At 42.8% G+C, this 22,217-nt stretch overlaps 1 protein-coding gene across 1 annotated transcript in view; it reads left to right on the plus strand.

Moving 5' to 3' along the window:
- LOC124798414 (protein madd-4-like) overlaps nucleotides 1-22,217 on the plus strand; it is a 473,991-nt gene that overhangs the window by 65,463 nt on the left and 386,311 nt on the right. The window contains exon 2 of the mRNA XM_047261811.1: nucleotides 13,982-14,155. Coding sequence (XP_047117767.1) covers nucleotides 13,982-14,155 — 174 coding nt within the window. The remainder of the gene's footprint in view (nucleotides 1-13,981; nucleotides 14,156-22,217) is intronic.

Genomic DNA, 22,217 nt, shown 5'->3' on the forward strand with positions numbered 1-22,217 from the left:
TTTCTCCTTTCATTGTTTTGTTGGGGAGAGGGGGAGGAGAGTGTCAACGAAAATAAGTTTCATAAAGGTTTCAAATCGCTAAGTACTCAGATTCTCAAATACTGAATGAATATGGTCTGCCGCGATGAGTGGCCGCGCGGTTCGAGGCGCCATGTCACAGATCGCGCGGCCTCTCCCGCCGGAGGTTCGAGTCCTCCCTCCGGCTTGGATGTGTGTGTCGTTCTTAGCATAAGTTAAAGTATTGTGTAAGTTGAGGGACCGATGACCTCAGCAGTTTGGTCTCTTAGGAATTCACACATATTTGAATATGGTCTGTGGGCTCCTTACCTGATAGGATTCATGGAGTACATCGAGAAGGTTCAAAGAATGCAGTACGTTTTGTACAATCGCGAAATAGGGGAAAGAGTGTCCCTGAAATGATACAGGATTTGGAGTAGACATAATTTAAACAAAGACATTTTTCGTTGCGGCGGAATCTTCTCACGAAATTTCAGTCACCAATTTTCTCCTGCGAATGCGAAAATATTTTGTTGACGCCGACCTACTTAGGAGGAAACGGCCATCATAACAAAATAGGGGAAACAAGAGTTCATTTTTTTCCGTCAACTGTTCGAAATTGGAATAATAGAGAATAGAGCTTACTTACAAAAGCATAAAACTTGCTACATCTGCGTAGAAAAAAAAAGGGGGGGCGGATGTAGTCTTATGCGAGAGGAAGTGGGCGACGGGGGAGCGCAAGGGAGGCGAAACTTGGGACTCTGGTAAGGGTAACATGCTCGCGAAGGACAATCTAATGACGTAAGAAACAAGAGAGGAGGAATATGTAGCGCAATTTTGACTGCCGTACTAAATTTACGGTGAACAGAGTATGATACTCTCTGACAGTCAGTCTCTACGACACGCGTCCACTGTCAGGAGGTTTTTTCCCTCGTTATGTTTGCACTACAGAGTTGGGTACACCACTTAGCCAACTAAAACACATGTTTACGCTGAAAACATAATTGTTCAGACAAAACACACAAATGCATAGTTACAGAATTATAAGCTCAAGCTGTCAACATTTTCTTCCACAGCATAATTTTTAATAACTAGCATGATAAGTAAACGTGACATTCATGTGTTATCCGTTCACGTTATTACTTAAACTTAAACGTAAGTGATACAAATAAATGAAAATGGCAGTACTAAAGTAATCTACAGATTTTTCTTTATACTGTTGAGGATATTAACAGTCACTTTATAAAGTCAAGTGTCTTTAACAATCAGAATAGAAGAAGTTGCTTGAAGGAAGAGGCAACACAGACGTCAAAGTCTTCAAAACTTCTGTTCTTTTACAGTCAAATTAGGGACACGAAAACGAGATGTGGTTTAGGTAAGCTTCTGACTCAAAATCACACTCACATGCAGGGGAATCGTAACTGTTGATTCCATATAGATGTATTGAAAAAGGTGCGTGGTTAAAGGGGAGTCGAATGATCTTAGAAATCTTAGATCTATCGAAATTCGTCCTTGTAAACTACGGCCTTGAAGGAATTTGAGGTTGTAATGCCGCACAATATCCACCTTTCGTTTGCTGGGACACAGCCCGCATCTTTTGCCATTGCTGTTTTCCGTGGCACTCGACTCCTCAAGTAGCCTACATAGGGCAATTTCAAATTTAGAACAGTTCCTGTAGATGCAGCTTGCTTCACAACGATGCCAGCTCCCTAATTATGGCTGATGCTAGCGTGTGAATACACTCACAGCAGATTGATTTCTGCCTTCTCCGTTTGTGGCGAACGTATGTCAGTATCGCACCCAAAATATTTGGTTGGTGGGATAATTTATCGATTTTCATGTTTTATTTCTAGTTCACTGTTGCTATTTGAATTTACATATTGTCGTTTGGAGATAGTGAGTGGAGCTGTGAACGCTAGAAAATGTAAAGCCAAGTCGAGAAATCGGAATATTTCCGATACATTCTTCTGTTCGAGATCAATAGAGGGGTGACAACAACGGAGACAGCCAAAAACAATTTCGCCGTGTATGGGGACAATGCCATTGGACAGAGCTCGACGAGAAAATGGATTTGAGCTTAGTGACCCTCCAAGTTCAGGACATCTTCGGGGTTTGATGAAGAACGTTTAAAAGCATTAATCCACAATGATCCATGTCAGTGTACTCGGAAAATGGCAAAAGTTGTGAATTGTGATCATTCCACCATCGTTCGACATTTGCATGCAACTGGGGAAGGTTCAAAAATTTGCTTTATGGCTACCGAATGCTCTAAGCAAACATAAACATAGCCAAAGCCTTGCAGACAAACAAAAATTACGCGAAGCGAAATGTAATGTGAGGCGAGCTATGCAAGAGGCGTTCAATTAATTCGAAAGTAATGTTCTATGTGCTGACTTGGCAGAAAATCCTAAGAAATTTTGGTCTTATGTCAAAGCGGTAGGTGGATCAAAACAAAATGTCCAGACACTCTGTGACCAAAATGGTACTGAAACAGAGGATGACAGACTAAAGGCCGAAATACTAAATGTCTTTTTCCAAAGCTGTTTCACAGAGGAAGATTGCACTGTAGTTCCCTCTCTAGCTTGTCGCACAGATGACAAAATGGTAGGTATCGAAATAGACGACAGAGCGATAGACAAACAATTAAAATCGCTCAAAAGAGGAAAGGCCGCTGAACCTGATGGGATACCAGTTCGATTTTACACAGAGTACGCGAAGGAACTTGCCCCCCTTCTTGCAGCGGTGTACCGTAGGTCTCTAGAAGAGTGTAGCGTTCCAAAGGATTGGAAAAGGGCACAGGTCATCCCCGTTTTCAAGAAGGGACGTCGAACATATGTGCAAAACTATAGACCTACATCTCTAACGTCGATCAGTTGTAGAATTTTGGAACACGGATTATGTTCGAGTATAATGACTTTTCTGGAGACTAGAAATCTACTCAGTAGGAATCAGCATGGGTTTCGAAAAAGACGATCGTATGAAACCCAGCTCGCGCTATTCGTCCACGAGACTCAGAGGGCAATAGACATGGGTTCCCAGGTAGATGTGTTTCTTGACTTCCGCAAGGCGTTCGATACAGTTCCCCACAGTCATTTAATGAACAAAGTAAGACCATATGGACTATCAGACCAATTGTGTGATTGGATTGAAGAGTTCCTAGATAACATAACGCAGCATGTCATTCTCAATGGAGAGAAGTCTTCCGAAGTAAGAGTGATTTCAGGTGTGCCGCAGGAGAGTGTCGCAGGACCGTTGATATTCACAATATACATAAATGACCTTGTGGATAACATCGGAAGTTCACTGAGGCTTTTTGCGGATGATGCTGTAGTATATCGAGAGGTTGTAACAATGGAAAATTGTACTGTAATGCAGGAGGATCTGCAACGAATTGACGCATGGTGCAGGGAATGGCAATTGAATCTCAATGTAGACAAGTGTAATGTGCTGCGAATACATAGAAAGAAAGATCCTTTATCATTTAGCTACAAAATAGCAGGTCAGCAACTGGAAGCAGTTAATTCCGTAAATTATCTGGGAGTAGGCATTAGGAATGATTTAAAATGGAATGATCATATAAAGTTGATCGTCGGTAAAACAGATGCTAGACTGAGATTCTTTGGAAGAATCCTAAGGAAATACAATCCGAAAAGAAGGTTACTATACACTTGTTCGCCCACTGCTTGAATATTGCCCACCAGTGTGGGATCCGTACCAGATAGGCTTGATAGAAGAGATAGAGAAGATCCAACGGAGAGCAGCGCGCTTCGTTACAGTATCATTTAGTAATCGCGAAAGCGTTACGGAGATGATAGGTAAACTCCAGTGGAAGACTTTGCAGGAGTGACTCTCACAAGGGAACCTCCTCATCGCACCCCCCTCAGATTTAATTACTAGTTGGCACAGTGGATAGGCCTTGAAAAACTGAACACAGATCAATCGAGAAAACAGGAAGAAGTTGTGTGGAACTATGAAAAAAATAAGCAAAATATACAAACTGAGTAGTCCATGGGCAAAATAAGCAGCATCAAGGGCAATGTAAGCTCTGAAGCGCCGTGGTCCCGTGGTTAGCGTGAGCAGCTGCGAAGCGAAAGGTCTTTGGTTCAAGCCCCCCTCGTGTGAAAAATTTTTTATTTTCAGACTATTATCAAAGTTAAGGCATTCAAACATAATCAACTTCGCTCTCCAAAATTCCAGGACATGTTCCGATTTGCTTGGACACATGCAGGATTTGACGGTCTACACACGGAAAAATTTGAAAACGTTAGAAACGTATGTTTTGACAGAGCACAGGGAAAACTGTGCGACTGTGAAACTGTTGCAGTCATTTGTTGCAGTTCATGTGACAAACTCCTATGTTTTCATCACTTTTTTGGGAGTGATTATCACATCCACAAGAAAACCTAAATCGGCAAGGTAGAAGAATCTTTTTACCCATTCGCCAAGTGTATAAGTTAGAAATGGGTCGACAACATATTCCTGTCAGGTGACGCACATGCCGTCACCAGTGTCGTATAGAATACATCAGACGTGTTGTCCTGTGGAGGAATCGGTTGACGTATGACCTTGCGAGCAAATGTTTTCGGTGCCCACTGGAGAGGCACGTTATTTCGTCTACTAATCGCACGGTTTTTTTACGGTGCGCTGGCAAAACACAGACACTAGACTTATTACAGTGAACAGAGATGTCAATGAACGAACGGACGGATCATGACTTTGCGAGAATAAAGAAAGTAAAATTTTCACCCGATGGAAGACTTGAACCAAGGACCTCTCCCTCCAGAGCTGCTCCGGCTAACCACGGGACCACGACGCTCCTGAGTTCCAAATATCTTTAATGTTGCTTATGTTGCGCATGGACTACTCAGTTCGTATATTTTGCTTATTTTTTTCGTAGTTCCACACAAGTTCTTCCTGTTTTCTCGATTGATCTGTGTCCAGTTTTTCAAGGCCTATCCACTGTGCCAACTTATAACTAAATCTGAGGGGGGTGCGATGGGGAGGTTCCCTTGTCAGCAGCTCGGTACGGGCTTTTGTTGAAGTCTCGAGAACATACATTCACCGAGGTGTCAAGCAGTATATTGCTCCCTCCTACGTGTATCTCGCGAAAAGACCATGAGGATAAGATCAGAGAGATTAGAGCCCACACAGAGGCATACCGACAATCTTTCTTTCCACGAACAATACGAGACTGGAATAGAAGGGAGAACCGATAGAGGTACCCAAGGTACCTTCTGCCACACCCCGTCAGGTGACTTGCGGACTATGGATGTAGATGTAGGTGTAGAAGCCAAAATCACAAAAAACAGCGTGCATCTCTACTTCCACGTCATCAGTTGACTCGTGAACAATACCGATAATTCCTGTCCTGTATCGTTACTGGTGACGGGAAATGGTGTCTTTCTGCCAACTTAAGGGACAGAAAGCAATGGTTAAACCAAAATAAAAACAGCAATTCCCCATACAAAGACCTAAGCGCATTTATAAGAGATAATGTTTTGCATGTGGCGGAACAGCGACTGTCTGGTATACCACGATTTGCTTCCCCGAGATGGAACCATCACCTCTATCAAATATTGTCAACAACTGAGCAGTTTTGAAGACGCAGTCCAAGAAAAACGACCAGGAAGACTGCGTGAAGTGATTTTACTCCACGATAACTCCCTGACGCATTCTGCTAAACTTACAAAAACGCTATACAGGGATTGGGTTTGGAGGTCATTCCGCACCCACCTTATTCAACCTGATCTTCGACCCCAGATTTTCATCTTTTCCGTTCTCTTCGTTTGCGAAATGAAAATGCGCTGCCAACATGAGTCTTGGAGTTCTTCGCCTCAAAACCACGTGATTTCTACAGTCGCTGAATCAGAAAGATACTCCGTCGTTGGCAGAGTGTTGTAAACAGTAAAGGGCAATATGTTATTGATGACTAAAGCCTCTGTTATGTGTATCTATTATTAACTGCGATTTTTTATTCCAACTCAGCTTTTGTTTTAAGAAAACTCTCGGGGCCGGACTCGATTAATATCTTTAACACAAAAGAAGAAGACATAAAACTGATTGGTTGCAAACACGCCACAGTCTCCGCCTTAAAAACTAAAGTACTTTTAGCTAATTTGAAGACTTTACCGATTTTGGATCTGATGGCATAGAAAAGCACTTTCAGTTCACTTCTCTTGAAGAATTTGTATCCATACATACAGATATAACCAGGCTACTGAGCTTCTGCGAGACAATTTAATCTGCAAGTTACATTAACAGGCGCCCAGATCGTGGTTCATAATAATAATGACAGACCGGAATATGGAAGCTGAGTGTGTCAAGATTTACGGCAACATAGTATGCATAGACGCCAGTTTCCCAGTTCATGACTGAGTGCCTCTAGATATGCGGATCTGACGTTCCACAGATGTGTTCAGGTGCTCCATGCAAAGCTGATTCCGAGAGCTGCAGTGTTGTGCTGCAATATCACCATGGCATACTACAAGTGCGCACGCCCGCTCTCTCTCTCTCTCTCTCTCTCTCTCTCTCTCTCTCTCTCTCTCTGAATCACACACACACACACACAGAGAGAGAGAGAGAGAGAGAGAGAGAGAGAGAGAGAGAGAGAGATTGCAGCCCTTTATTAAGCGCAACGCAGTGAGCCTCTCGCTGATTGGCTCGTGAATTACTAGCGAAGTGCGTTCCGGCTCACCTTAATTAAAGCGGTCTGTCTTCACGGGCACGAGAGAAAACTGAAACAGCATCATGCAACGTAACGTGATTAGCTCTGAATTTCTGAATGACCCCTGCTAAAAAACGGAAATGAGTTAAAAATGCGCAGCGGGGGCTGGTCGGAGCTAAAAGCGGCCAAAATGTCGTTTATACGGTAGGGTGGCGCCCTCAGCCGTGATAGCGTTCATTAGGCGCTCAGTTTTTGTCGAATTGGCGAGGAGTTGTACCGTGTTTCTCTCACAGTTTACTGAAACTGAAACATTTTTCATTATGACAGTCTGGGTAACACGAGAGTCTCTCTTTGCTATTAGTGATCGTACGATCTCTTTCGTTGTTTTTTTAATTAGGGGAGGCTGTCTTCTTTATTAGTGATCATCCAATCTATTTCGTTCTTTTTTCAATTACGAAGAAAAATTACTGGATTGCACGTAGCTAAGTATTAGTAAATCGCCAACCAGTCACTTTCGAGTTCGATTCTCCACCGCTCCCTACCATTTACACCAAACGTTATAGATAAACTGACTTCCCCCCATGAACCATGGACCTTGCCGTTGGTGGGGAGGCTTGCGTGCCTCAGCGATACAGATGGCCGTACCGTAGGTGCAACCACAACGGAGGGGTATCTGTTGAGAGGCCAGACAAACACGTGGTTCCTGAAGAGGGGCAGCAGCCTTTTCAGTAGTTGCAGGGGCAACAGTCTGGATGATTGACTGATCTGGCCTTGTAAGATTAACCAAAACGGCCTTGCTGTGCTGGTACTGCGAACGGCTGAAAGCAAGGGGAAACTACAGCCGTAATTTTTCCCGAGGACATGCAGCTTTACTGTATGATTAAATGATGATGGCGTCCTCTTGGGTAAAATATTCCGGAGGTAAAATAGTCCCCCATTCGGATCTCCGGGCGGGGACTACTCAGGAGGACGTTGCTATCAGGAGAAAGAAAACTGGCGATCTACGGATCGGAGCGTGGAATGTCAGATCCCTTAATCGGGCAGGCAGGTTAGAAAATTTAAAAAGGGAAATGGATAGGTTAAAGTTAGATATAGTGGGAATTAGTGAAGTTCGATGGCAGGAGGAACAAGACTTTTGGTCAGGTGATTACAGTGTTATAAATACAAAATCAAATAGGGGTAATGCAGGAGTAGGTTTAATAATGAATAAAAAAATAGGAGTGCGGGTGAGCTACTACAAACAGCATAGTGAACGCATTATTGTGGCCAAGATAGACACAAAGCCCATGCCTACTACAGTAGTACAAGTTTATATGCCAACTAGCTTTGCAGATGATGAAGAAATTGATGAAATGTATGACGAGATAAAAGAAATTATTCAGGTAGTGAAGGGAGACGAAAATTTAATAGTCATGGGTGACTGGAATTCATCAGTAGGAAAAGGGAGAGAAGGAAACATAGTAGGTGAATATGGATTGAGGGGAAGAAATGAAAGAGGAAGCCGCCTTGTAGAATTTTGCACAGAGCGTAACTTAATCATAGCTGACACTTGGTTCAAGAATCATGAAAGAAGGTTGTATACCTGGAAGAATCCTGGAGATACTAAAAGGTATCAGATAGATTACATAATGGTTAGACAGAGATTTAGGAACCAGGTTTTAAATTGTAAGACAATTCCAGCCGCAGATGTGGATTCTGACCACAATCTATTGGTTATGAACTGCAGATTGAAACTGAAGAAACTGCAAAAAGGCGGGAATTTAAGGAGATGGGACCTGGATAAACTGAAAGAACCAGAGGTTGTACAGGGTTTCAGGGAGAGCATAAGGGAACAATTGACAGGAATGGGGGAAAGAAATACAGTAGAAGAGGAATGTGTAGCTCTGAGGGATGAAGTAGTGAAGGCAGCAGAGGATCAAGTAGGTAAAAAGACGAGGGCTAATAGAAATCCTTGGGTAACAGAAGAAATATTGAATTTAATTGATGAAAGGAGAAAATATAAAAATGCAGTAAATGAAGCAGGCAAAAAGGAATACAAACGTCTCAAAAATGAGATGGACAGGAAGTGCAAAATGGCTAAGCAGGGATCGCTAGAGGACAAATGTAAGGATGTAGAGGCTTGTCTCACTAGGGATACGATAGATACTGCCTACAGGAAAATTAAAGAGACCTTTGGAGAGAAGAGAACCACTTGTATGAATATCAAGAGTTCAGATGGCAACCCAGTTCTAAGCAAAGAAGGGGAGGCAGAAAGGTGGAAGGAGTATATAGAGGGTTTATACAAGGGCGATGTACTTGAGGACAATATATTATGGAAATGGAAGAGGATGTAGATGAAGATGAAATGGGAGATAAGATACTGCGTGAAGAGTTTGACAGAGCACTGAAAGACGTGAGTCGAAACAAGGCCCCGGGAGTAGACAACATTCCATTAGAACTACTGATGGCCTTGGGAGAGCCAGTCATGACAAAACTCTGCCATCTGGTGAGCAAGATGTATGAGACAGGCGAAATACCCACAGACTTCAAGAAGAATATAATAATTCCAATCCCAAAGAAAGCAGGTGTGAACCATCAGTATAATAAGTCACAGCTGCAAAATACTAACGCGAATTCTTTACAGACGAATGGAAAAACTGGTAGAAGCGGACCTCGGAGAAGATCAGTTTGGCTTCCGTAGAAATGTTGGAACACGTGAGGCAATACTAACCTTACGACTTATCTTAGAAGAAAGATTAAGAAAAGGCAAACCTACGTTTCTAGCATTTGTAGACTTAGAGAAAGCTTTTGACAACGTTAACTGGAATACTCTCTTTCAAATTCTGAAGGTGGCAGGGGTAAAATACAGGGAGCGAAAGGCTATTTACAATTTGTACAGAAACCAGATGGCAGTTATAAGAGTCGAGGGGCATGAAAGGGAAGCAGTGGTTGGGAAAGGAGTGAGACAGGGTTGTAGCCTCTCACCGATGTTATTCAATCTGTATATTGAGCAAGCAGTAAAGGAAACAAAAGAAAAATTCGGAGTAGGTATTAAAATCCATGGAGAAGAAATAAAAACTTTGAGGTTCGCCGATGACATTGTAATTCTGTCAGAGACAGCAAAGGACTTGGAAGAGCAGTTGAACGGAATGGACAGTGTCTTGAAAGGAGGATATAAGATGAACATCAACAAAAGCAAAACGAGGATAATGGAATGTAGTCAAATTAAATCGGGTGATGCTGAGGGGATTAGATTAGGAAATGAGACACTTAAAGTAGTAAAGGAGTTTTGATATTTAGGGAGTAAAATAACTGATGATGGTCGAAGTAGAGAGGATATAAAATGTAGACTGGCAATGGCAAGGAAATCGTTTCTGAAGAAGAGAAATTTGTTAACATCGAGTATAGATTTAAGTGTCAGGAAGTCATTTCTGAAAGTATTTGTATGGAGTGTAGCCATGTATGGAAGTGAAACATGGACGATAACCAGTTTGGACAAGAAAAGAATAGAAGCTTTCGAAATGTGGTGCTACAGAAGAATGCTGAAGATAAGGTGGGTAGATCACGTAACTAATGAGGAGATATTGAATAGGATTGGGGAGAAGAGAAGTTTGTGGCACAACTTGACTAGAAGAAGGGATCGGTTGGTAGGACATGTTTTGAGGCATCAAGGGATCACAAATTTAGCATTGGAGGGCAGTGTGGAGGGTAAAAATCGTAGAGGGAGACCAAGAGATGAATACACTAAGCAGATTCAGAAGGATGTAGGTTGCAGTAGGTACTGGGAGATGAAGAAGCTTGCACAGGATAGAGTAGCATGGAGAGCTGCATCAAACCAGTCTCAGGACTGAAGACCACAACAACAACAACAAACTGACTTGTCTCCTCTAATCTGCGTCTGCTCCTACAGTTTTCCACCTGTAATTTCCCGCCGTCCGCTGTGGCCGAGCGGTTCTAGGCGCTTCAGTCCGGAACCACGCGGCTGCTACGGTCGCAGGTTCGAATCCTGCCTCGGGCATGTATGTGTGTGATGTCCTAAGGTTAGTTAGGTTTACGTAGTTCTAAGTCTAAGGGACTGATGACCTCTGATGTTAAGTCCCATAGTGCTTAGAGCCATTTGAACCATTTGTAACCTCCCACGCTCTGCTTTACTGCTCTACACGTAAAATTGATATAAGCTTTCCAGGGAGGGGAGACGGGAATTCTGTAACTCCTTTAAATAAGAATATGTAAAAAAAAATAGAGAGTTGTTTTCAGAAGGATTCCAAAACAGAAGCAATAATAGAACATTACGTGTGAAGTGGTTTGAAGAAAGAAAAAACAATGAAAGAATGTTGGAGGAGAAGCAAAGATCAGATTAGGAGGAACTGAATTTTCTCACGTACTCTCTAGATGACCAAAACGAAAGGAAAAAAACTACACCGAAGTTCAAAAATGGTTCAAATGGCTCTGAGCACTATGGGACTTAACATCTGAGGTCATCAGTCCCCTAGAACTTAGAACTACTTAAACCTAACTAACCTAAGGGCATCACACACATCCATGCCCAAGGCAGGATTCGAACCTGCGACAGTAGCGGTCGCGCGGTTCCAGACTGGAGTGCCTAGAACCGCTCGGCCACACTGGCCGGCATACACCGAAGTACGCGCTATTTTTGTTTATTATTAATTATAAGAAACATTTTAGGTGTCTTTCGTGTCCCCAAAACAATTTTTTTCAAAAGATAGCTCATAATAATTGACTCCAATTCGGCTGCTTAAATACAACTGTTCTGCTCAAGCTCTTTTTAATGTGCATTTCTTCTCGCGCTCCCACAAGCTCTTCTGACTGTAACTCGCTTACACCCGCTAGCCTGGTCCATCGCTGTAACGATCGTACCCGTCCTGTCGTATTGCCCAATCTAACTCATTCAGCCCAACTCATTGTCATTATCTCTTTCTCTCTCTCCGTCACAGTCTGCTGTCACACAATCACAGTCTCTTTCTTTCTGTCCTACTACCATTAGCTCCTTTCACTGTCACAGTCTCCCTTTCACCTTCTCTTGTCGCTATTATGTCATCCATTCCTTCCCACTACTGCTGTCTCTTCTCACTTCGCTATTTCTATCTTACTCTGTCTCTCATTATCACTGGCTCTTATCCACTTCCACATTCTCCTTCTCTTTATTCCTCTCCCATTGGCACTGCCTCTTCACTCTTTCCTTGCACTGTTCTGTCACTGTCAGCTAAGTACCACAGCCAGTGTGTCCGTATCTTTCTCTCCCACTGCATTATCTCCTTCGTTATTTCTACACCAACACCACTGTCTTCCAGTAATTATCCCTCTTCCCTCTCTTTCCCACTGCCACTGCCTCCAACTCTCTCTGCATAAAAGGCACAAATATTCTCGCATGTCAATGCTTTTTAAAGGTGCTGAGAAGGTAGAATGAGACGGTTGGTGTCCGACTTTCCAGACAATTTTAAACAGGAGCATATTCGCCTTCTTTTGTGCTCCGATAGAAGCATTTTTCCGCTGGTTCCCTTCTTTTCCCTGCTACAATGGGCATATCACTCATTTGGGAACAACTCTGTCGGTCAGTAAAATGTGGATAGCTTACTTACATGGAATTGAAATAACGCAAAAGTAATTTTACATCTCAGACCGGATGTTACGTGCACAAAAACATTTCGTGTGCTTCAGTACTACAACATAGGGTTCCCGGAATTCTGATGATTATGAACACACTTTACAGCATATTTCTTCGTGCTATATCACTTTGTACACTACATTTTTGCTTCACACCGTATTTTATCTGCGTGTTTTATGTGTACAAGTAGGGTAACTTTGAACATCTGTACTTCGAAAACATAACGATATCAATAAAATTCTCAAGGTTATTCGAAATCGGGATCTGAGGATTATACTGTAAATATATTGGCCTGGTTTTGGTACCCAAAAAACGATGTTTTTTGGGATACTTCCTGATAACAGATAAAGATATTTGAAAACGGGAAGATGGAACTTCCACATAAATGCCTAGAGGGAATACCATTAAAATTTGAGCAATTTAGACTTCGGCTCACACCTGATTTTACGTGCGTATTTTACGTGTACAAGTACGGTAACTTCGAATCTTTGTATCTCGGAAACAGATAAGGATATGAAGAATATTTTCGAGATGGATCGAAATCGGGATCTTAGGAATACATCGTGAACGTTACAGCCATTTGCTGTGCAAAGTCGTCTTGGAATACACGACTCGGTTTTGGTACCCAAAAACTCTGTTTTTGGGGTGTTTCTCGATAACGGATAAAGATTTTTTAAAAGGAAAAATGGCGCTACTAGATAAATGCCTAGAGAAAAATTTGAATATTTTGCTGCTGTTAGTTATTTGCAATATCCGTTGCTGATGGCGAAAGGATGGTTGAAAAACGCTGTTTTCATATTTTGTTAGGAGCAACCCACGAATTAAGTGCTGCCTCCATAAGCGCCTTAAGACGCACCATAGATCTAATCTAATTCAAAAAGAACCAAACAATTTTCTCCATTTGCCTAAGGTGGAGGAAGTGTGTAATATTCAATCTTTGACGCTGTGCTGTAGGATAGTTCAAGTAAGACGATCCTTCCTTTGGGTGTACAGGAATGACTGGAACTGATCGGCTGTCGGACCCGCTCCGTCTAATGGACGCTGCCCATGGATGGCTGTATACATCTTTGGGTGGTTTTAGTGACATCTCTGAACAGTCAAACGGAGTGTCTGTGATACAATATCCACAGTCAACGACTATCTTCAGGAGTTCTGTGAACCGGTGTGATGTAAAACTTTTTTTTTATGTGTGTGTGTTATTCCGCGTACGGAAGCAGACTGAATTGAAATGTTTGATGTGGGCACACATCAATCCACCGATCGGTTCATTTTATTTCAGTGCGCTTAGTTCATTTGCTAGGTGAAGGGAATGGGGATTGTACAATGAAGGCTTTCACGACCGGATGTTTCAGCTGCCGAGAATTCTTCCGGGTTGTATGGGCGTGGTCCATGGAATTCTTCTATCCCTGACGTTTTGTCCAAAGCTACGTTGGAAATCTTCGGAGGTGCTCCTGGTTGTGCTGAGTTTTTCCGACTCATCACAACCAGGAGCACCACCGAAGGTGTCCAACGTAGCTTTGGACGAAACGTCAGGTTAGAAGAGTTCCATGGACCACAGCCATACAACCCGGAAGAATTCTCGGCAGCTAAATGGGGCTTGCCCCAAAACTGATCCCTGTGGCAATCTGCGATTCCTGCCCCTCACACGATTTAGCCTTACTGTACTGTGGTGAACTGTGGGCAGGCAGTGAGCAAGACGCTGTGGTGTGTTCCAGCAGCAGCAGCCCGTGCAGCGTCGCGCGGGCCCGGACGCCGGCTGGTCTCCGTGGTCGGCGTGGTCGCCCTGCTCCAGGACATGCGACGGCGGCGCGTCCTTCCAGCTGCGACGCTGCGAGACAGCCGCCGGCTGCCGGGGCGAACCCGTCCGCTACAAGATCTGCAACATGCAGGTCAGTACCACCGCCACCTTCACAAATTGAATAAAGTTAATACACAGCTAGATTTACAAAAAAAAGTGGCTCTGAGCACTATGGGACTCAACTGCTGAGGTCATTAGTCCCCTAGAACTTAGAACTAGTTAAACCTAACTAACCTAAGGACATTACACACATCCATGCCCGAGGCAGGATTCGAACCTGCGACCGTAGCGGTCTTGCGGTTCCAGACTGCAGCGCCTAGATTTACAGTCTCACAAGGGGAGGCCACGACGTTTGGAACGCGGATTTACTGCAAACTTCGTACACTCGTAGTACTTCTTGAGGACAACAAAATGCGTAAGCAGTAGCGCGTACTTCTCAAGCGTTATTGATAAAATCGCAAGGTAACTTCGTTCGTCGAATATATATTTGGGCGTGGCCATTTTAACCATGAAGCGGCTGCGGCGGAATGGTGCCGGCACAGTAGCTCAGTGTGTTGCCGGCGCGGTAGCTCAGCGTGTTCGGTCAGAGGGTTACGTGCCCTCTGTAATAAAAAAACTGAGTCAAGGAATCAACGATCAACTTGAGCGAATGTCTTGTGGTGACGTCCGCCCAGGCCAAACGCAACGAACTATATCAAACAAAATGAAAAGAAAAAAAAGCGTGTTCGGTCAGAGGGTTACGTGCCCTCTGTAATAAAAAAACTGAGTCAAAGAATCAACGATCAACTTGAGCGAATGTCTTGTGACGTCCGCCCAGACCAAACGCAACGAACTATATCAAACAAAATGAAAAGAAAAAAAAAAGCGTGTTCGGTCAGAGGCTTACGTGCCCTCTGTAATAAAAAAACTGAGTCAAGGAATCAACTATCAACTTGAGCGAATGTCTTGTGACGTCCGCCCAGACCAAACGCAACGAACTATATCAAACAAAATGAAAAGAAAAAAAAGCGTGTTCGGTCAGAGGGTTACGTGCCCTCTGTAATAAAAAAACTGATTCAAGGAATCAACGATCAACTTGAGCGAATGTCTTGTGACGTCCGCCCAGACCAAACGCAACGAACTATATCAAACAAAATGAAAAGAAAAAAAAAGCGTGTTCGGTCAGAGGGTTACGTGCCCTCTGTAATAAAAAAACTGAGTCAAGGAATCAACGATCAACTTGAGCGAATGTCTTGTGACGTCCGCCCAGACCAAACGTAACGAACTATATCAAACAAAATGAAAAGAAAAAAAAAAAGCGTGTTCGGTCAGAGGGTTACGTGCCCTCTGTAATAAAAAAAAACTGAGTTAATCGATCATCAACGAACTTAAACGGATGTCTTACGACGTCCGCCCCGAGCAGACGCAACGAACAAAAGCGAACAAAATGAGATTTTTTTTTTTAAAGCGTGTTTGGTCAGAGCGTTAGCTACCCTTTATAATAAAAAAACTGAGCGAACGGATGAACGAACAAACTGCACGGGTGTCATCGGATGTCCGCCCTGAACAAATTGAACGAACAATATGGAACCAAAAAAAAAAAAAGTGTTTGGCGTTCAAGCCGCTGGATCGCTGGATCGAGTTCCGTTCGTCAGTCCTTTTTTATTTTCAACACATTTATTTTCTTTGTTATTGATGTAATGGGGAAAATACGTGTAATCGGATGAAATTTCATTAAATTTACAATGTTATTTGGCAGTCTACTTATTTTTATTATCATAAATAATGTAATATTCATAACTATCGACTAGTAAACGACCAAACGCATAAAGTGATACTGAAAATGTATGCTTGTCCTTGATTTGAGAAATCCCTTATACCTGGAAGGAGCCCGAAACGACTTGTTACCTCCAAGATTTGACCGGCACAGACGGCTTTCGAAAGACGTACAATTAATCGTCGCTTTCGACATTACGAGTACAAGTTGCAGGATGGTATTTTTCGTAAAAACATGGCAAACATAAAGTTAAACGGCTAACGCTCTGACCGAACACGCTGAGCTACCGTGCCGGCACCATTCGCCCGCAGCCGTTTCGTGGTTAAAATGGCCACGCACAAATATATATTCGACGACCGAAATTACCTTGCGATTTTATCAATAACGCTTGAGAAGTACGCGCTACTGCTTACGCATTTTGTTGTCCTCGAGAAGTACTACGAGTGTACGAAGTTTGCAGTAAATCCGCGTTCCAAACGTCGTGGCCTCCCCTTCTCAGTTGTGTGCACTGTCTGATCAGAAGCATCTGGACACTTATTAGTGGACATCAGCATGGGTGGATGTATCTTTTGCACTTATGAGGACTAGAACTGTGGTGCTAACATTTCCAGTGATGTTTCTGAATGTCTACAGAGGAATGTCAGCCCTTTATTCCTCAAGAGCGGAAACCAGAGGTGGCAGCGATGTTGGACGCTGACGTCTTAATCGAAGTCAATGTTCTACCTTATCTGGTCCGGGGGCAGGCCAGTCGGTTTAGGATGCTGTTGCGCACAATCCATTCCCTTACAGATGCTGTTTTATGATGCGATGCATTGCCATGCTGATACGGTCATCCAACACAAACTGCTACTCTACTGAACGCAGCACACAACGCCTTCAAATGTGTTATCTGTCAACGTCAATGAAATTCGCCAACAGCCTTGTAACTGATATGTTACTTCATTTTACTTTGACTATCAGTTTCGGCATTCCACTATGCCATATAATAAGAGTTTACATGTAGTGTACATCATCGTCTATAAAACAAGCTCTCAGAAAGTGACGGGTAATCATGAAAGCGCTTACAGCTAGAAAATGAAAGTAGTGGCTTTAAACCAAATCTCTGTGCACATCCAGCACAATATAATAAAACATGTCTAGATATTTACTAGTCATTTTATGTAACACCACAGATTTACAGCCGGACGATGTGGCCGAGCGCTTCTAGGTGCTTCAGTCTAGAACCGCGCGACCGCTACGGTCCCAGGTTCGAATCCTGCCTCGGGCATGGATGTGTGTGATGTCTTTAGGTTGGTTAGGTTTAAGTAGTTCTAAGTCTGATGACCTCAGATGTTAAGTCCCATAGTGCTCAGAGCCATTTGAACCATTTGGACAGATTTACAAGGGAACATGCAAAAACATTAAAAAACCAGAACTAGACAGTACACAATCAGCAACTTCGTTGAATAAAGCTTGTCATTTTTTAAATTTATTTTTTAAAAGTAAAATCCAATATAATACTTATAGTGGAGGAAACGTGGCCGAGCGGTTCTAGGCGCCTCAGTCTGGAACCGCGCGACCGCTACGGTCGCAGGTTCGAGTCCTGCCTCGGGCATGGATGTGTGTGACGTCCTTAGGTTAGTTAGGTTTAAGTAGTTCTAAGTTCTAGGGGACTGATGACCTCAGCTGTTAAGTCCCATAGTGCTCAGAGCCATTTGAACCATTTTGTGGAGGAAACCCATGAGGACCTACCTTCATTTAAAGTAAAATGTCACGCTGTAATCTATTAAGTACAATAATACTGATATTTACGGCCTAGGTAGTATCTCAACTGGTAATGTAATTAGCTGCTACGGCTTCAAAAATGCAACTTGAAGCAAAACCAAACGGCAGACGACGTAGTAAGAGAAAAATAGCATACAAAGAGCACCCTAAGAATATTCATAAATGCCTTGTGGGGCTAGGTTATACAGCAAATGGAACTGAAGAGATAAGATTTGGGATCCTTTACATCACTTAACTGGTCGGCCCTGTCACAGTGAAACAAACCAACAAGGATCTCAAATCCTATTTAACCAAGGGGAGTGCTCCAAGTTCTCAACCGTTGGATACCTTCAGTTCCGCCCCGTGTTGCCATTAGCAGCCAATATGGTGGTTGCTTGGTAGACACTATATGGGGCGTCGAATGCCGTAAACATCATTGGCCTTTTGCAACCTTGCACTCAAGGGGTTCCTTGTGAAATCTAGATTTAATGCAGACCGTCGAAGATTCTCTCTCACTTCCCGGAACCATTCGTCGGAAACCTTAGGTCTGTTTTAGGTAAAACACAAATCTATTTTCTCATCCTCTTCTCATCCAACGTAAGGAGATGTCTGTTAAATTTTATTCTTACCTTTCAAACTGATTCGATTAATCTTTCATAATCCTGGTACAGTCTTTCCCTTCCTCGTAATCTCTGTTGTCCCTCTACGATCTTTGGGTGCATTATTCTGTGTAGGATCTTTGTCTCTAAATTCTCAGCTTCTCTTAGTCCCGACGTTCGTGTCATTCGGATGCATTCAGTAGCATGCAGACACCCTGTTTTAACTTCAGTGTTGCATTTCATTAAAGAAAGTCATCGTCACATACAAAAGAAGATATTTGATGAATTCTAACATTCAACCTGAGGACGCAATACTGAATTTCATGTTATGATTGGCAAGGGTTGAAATTTGAGCCCATTTATATGGGGAGTAGATCGTAAACATTATTCTTCCAGTAAAATTGAACTGCCTAGAACAGTATTTCACACTGAAGTCAGTGGTAGCTCGTAACCACACTTCGAAATTGTTTCACAGATGTCGGTGTAGAATCTTAAGCATGGCTGCAGCAGCAAATGTGCAAATGTAATATATGGAATAAAAACAGCCACCAGTTGCGGAAGGTAATAGTCAAAAGCTCTTGACCTAGATTTCAACCCATATTAATGGGCCTTCTTCAGAAGTCTTATTACGTTTTAAATACTAATCATGCTTAATTATGACTAAGCCTGTTGGCGGCACATCATGATTAGCATGTAAAACGTAATAAGACTTTTCAAGAAGGCCCATTTATAAGGGTTGAAACCTAGGTCAAGAGCTTTTCACTACTGTCTTTCCTTATACGATCTATATTTACTGGGACGTTTCTGCTGCTATTAGCGTGAACTTTCAACCTTTGTCATTTTTGCTAATAATTATGACGCACCCTTTACAGTGTTAGGCAGCGCACCTGTTACAATATCAATGAGTCACAGCTGAATCAGTCAACGCATAGAAAAACCTGTTACAATTTATAGGAACAGGTAACGGAACGATCACATAGATTCACAAGGCGAGGCCATGACGTTCGAGTCACGTATTTACTTCTGACTTTGGACACTTTTAGTAGTCCATTAGGACAACATAAAGTGCAAGTGTTAAAGCGTACTGCTTAGGCAACTTCGAGAAAATTTCAAAAGAGGTTTTATGCGTCAAATGTGTACCGGTACACTGCGGATCTGAGCTTAGGCTGGCGGCGATCGAGTGGATAGCGTTCAAGCTTGATATAGCTCGTGCAGGGTACGGTGGCCGATGCGTAATGACCAAATTTCGTCCAAAGTGCTGGGCAAGGTCTTGTTTGTAAGGGAAAGCCATTAAGGGTTTTCCGCCTTTCGGCCGGTCAGCGATGGCAGAATCGAGGCGCGCAACCTGCAATCTTTCTCAAAACATTTTACAGAAACTATTCAGTAAAAAGAATTCATTTTTGCTTTACTTATAGCTTCATATGTCAGGTTCATGATGATGTGCCCTCATTTCGTTAATGGTCATAGTTATTGTGATGTTTACACTGAAAGTAAAGCTGAAATATATATATATATATATATATATATATTACAAACATTCGATATGCGAACCATGAGTGATCTGGCAGACGTCAATAACGTAATCGAATTCTTGCCATGCCCGTCCCAGCACGGCATCGTCAACTATGGCAGTCGCTTTCCCTATTCTCTTCCCGAGCCCTGCTACATCACGTGGTAGAAGCGGTACATACACCAGGTCTTAAAATGTTCCCACAGAAAAAAGTCACACGGAGTGAGTTCTGGTGATTGGGGAGGCCATTTCATGAAACAGCTGTGCCCTTCTGTAGCACAGCCGATCCATCAATGTGGCAGCTCCGTGTTCAGGTACCCACGAACTTCACGATGAAAATGGGGTGGAACCCCATCCTGCTGAAAGATGAATGGAGAGTCCAATTGCATTTGACGCATCATCCATTGCTGCAACATTCCAAATAGGAATATCCAGTGACAGTGCTCTTAGCGAAGAAGAATGGACCGTACAGTTTTCGACGTGACAAAGCACAAAAAAAAAAAAAAAATACCTTTGGGGAATCCCGCTCAAATTCAATGCATTCACGGATGCTTAGTTCCCCAGATTCGACAATTATGCCTATTCACTTCCCCATTAGTGTTAAAAGTGGCTTCGTCGCTAAAAATAAACCGATCAACAGTGCCATTCTCATTCGTTCTACTTTCGTTCTACTTCTCATTACTTTCGTCTTTCTTCGATTTACTCTCAATCCATATTCTGTATTCATTAGACTGTTCATTCTATTCAGGAGATAATGTAATTCTTCTTCACTTTCACTCAGGACAGAAATGTTACCAGCGAATCCTATCATTGATATCCGTTCGCCTTGAATTTTAATTCCACTCTTGAATCTTACGTTTATTTTTGCTTCTTCGATGTACAGATTGAACAGTCGGGACGAAAAACGATATACCTGTCTTACATCCTTTTTAATACGAGAAATTCTTCCTTAGTCGTCAATTTTGCACAGAGCATAACTTAATCATAGCTAACACTTGGATCAAGACTCATGAGAGAAGGTTGTATACATGGAAGAACCCTGGAGATACTAGAAGGTTTCACATAGATTATATAATGGTAACACAGACATTTAGGAACCAGGTTTTAAATTGTAAGACATTTCCAGGGGCAGATGTGGACTCTGACCACAATCTATTGGTTATGAACTGTAGATTAAAACTGAAGAAACTGCAAAAAGGTGGGAATTTAAGGAGATGGGACCTGGATAAACTGAAAGAACAAGAGGTTGTACAGAGTTTCAGGGAGAGCATAGGGGAACAATTGACAAGAATGGGGGAAAGAAATACAGTAGAAGAAGAATGGGGAGCTTTGAAGGATGAAGTAGTGAAGGCAGCAGAGGATCAAGTAGGTAAAAAGACGAGGGCTAGTAGAAACCCTTGGGTGACGGAAGAAATATTGAATTTCATTGACGAAAGGAGAAAATATAAAATTGCAGTAAATGAAGTAGGCAAAAAGGAATACAATCGTCTCAAAAATGAGATCGATAGGAAGTGCAAAATGGCTAAGCAGGCATGGCTAGAGGATAAATGTAAGGATGTAGAGGCTTATCTCACTAGGGGTAAGATAGATACTGCCTACAGGAAAATTAAAGAGACCTTAGGAGAAAAGAGAACGACTTGTATGAATATCAAGGGCTCAGATGGGAACCCAGTTCTAAGCAAAGAAGGTAAAGCAGAAAGGTGGAAGTAGTATATAGAGGGTCTATACAAGGGCGATGTACTTGAGGGCAATGTTATAGAAATGGAAGAGGATGTAGATGAAGATGAAATGGATATAGTGCGCTGATATGAAACTTCCTGGCAGATTAAAACTGAGTGCCCGACCGAGACTCGAACTCGGGACCTTTGCCTTTCGCGGGCAAGTGCTCTACCTCCGCTGCAGAGTGAAGTTCTCATTCTGGAAACATCCCCCAGGCTGTGGCTAAGCCATGTCTCCGCAATATCCTTTCTTTCAGGAGTGCTAGTTCTGCATGGTTCGCAGGAGAGCTTCTGTAAAGTTTGGAAGGTAGGAGACGAGATACTAGCAGAAGTAAAGCTGTGAGTACCGGGCGTGAGTCGTGCTTCAGTAGCTCAGATGGTAGGGCACTTGCCCGCGAAAGGCAAAGGTCCCGAGTTCGAGTCTCGGTCGGGCACTCAGTTTTAATCTGCCTTGAAGCTTCCCGACCATTGTTTATAGAGACTTGGTAACTGTGTTCAAAAATACACACACACAGTCACACACACACACACACACGCATACGCACAAAACTATGAACAAATATGTTCATGTATACACCTCAATCAAGTGGCCCGGACATACGTTGTTCTTCTTGTGGCCTTCAGTCCGAAGACCGGTGTGATGCAGCTCTCCATGCTACTCTATCCTGTGCAAGCTTCTTCATCTTCCAGCACCTACCGCAACCTACATCCTTCTGAATCTGCTTAGTGTATTCATCTCTTGGTCTCCCTCTACGAATTTTACCCTCCACGCTGCCCTCCAATACTAAATTGGTGATCCCTTGATGCCTCAGAACATGTCCTACCAA

The sequence above is a fragment of the Schistocerca piceifrons genome, chromosome 5, assembly GCF_021461385.2.
Source record: "Schistocerca piceifrons isolate TAMUIC-IGC-003096 chromosome 5, iqSchPice1.1, whole genome shotgun sequence".
NCBI classification, from domain to species: Eukaryota; Metazoa; Arthropoda; class Insecta; order Orthoptera; family Acrididae; genus Schistocerca; species Schistocerca piceifrons.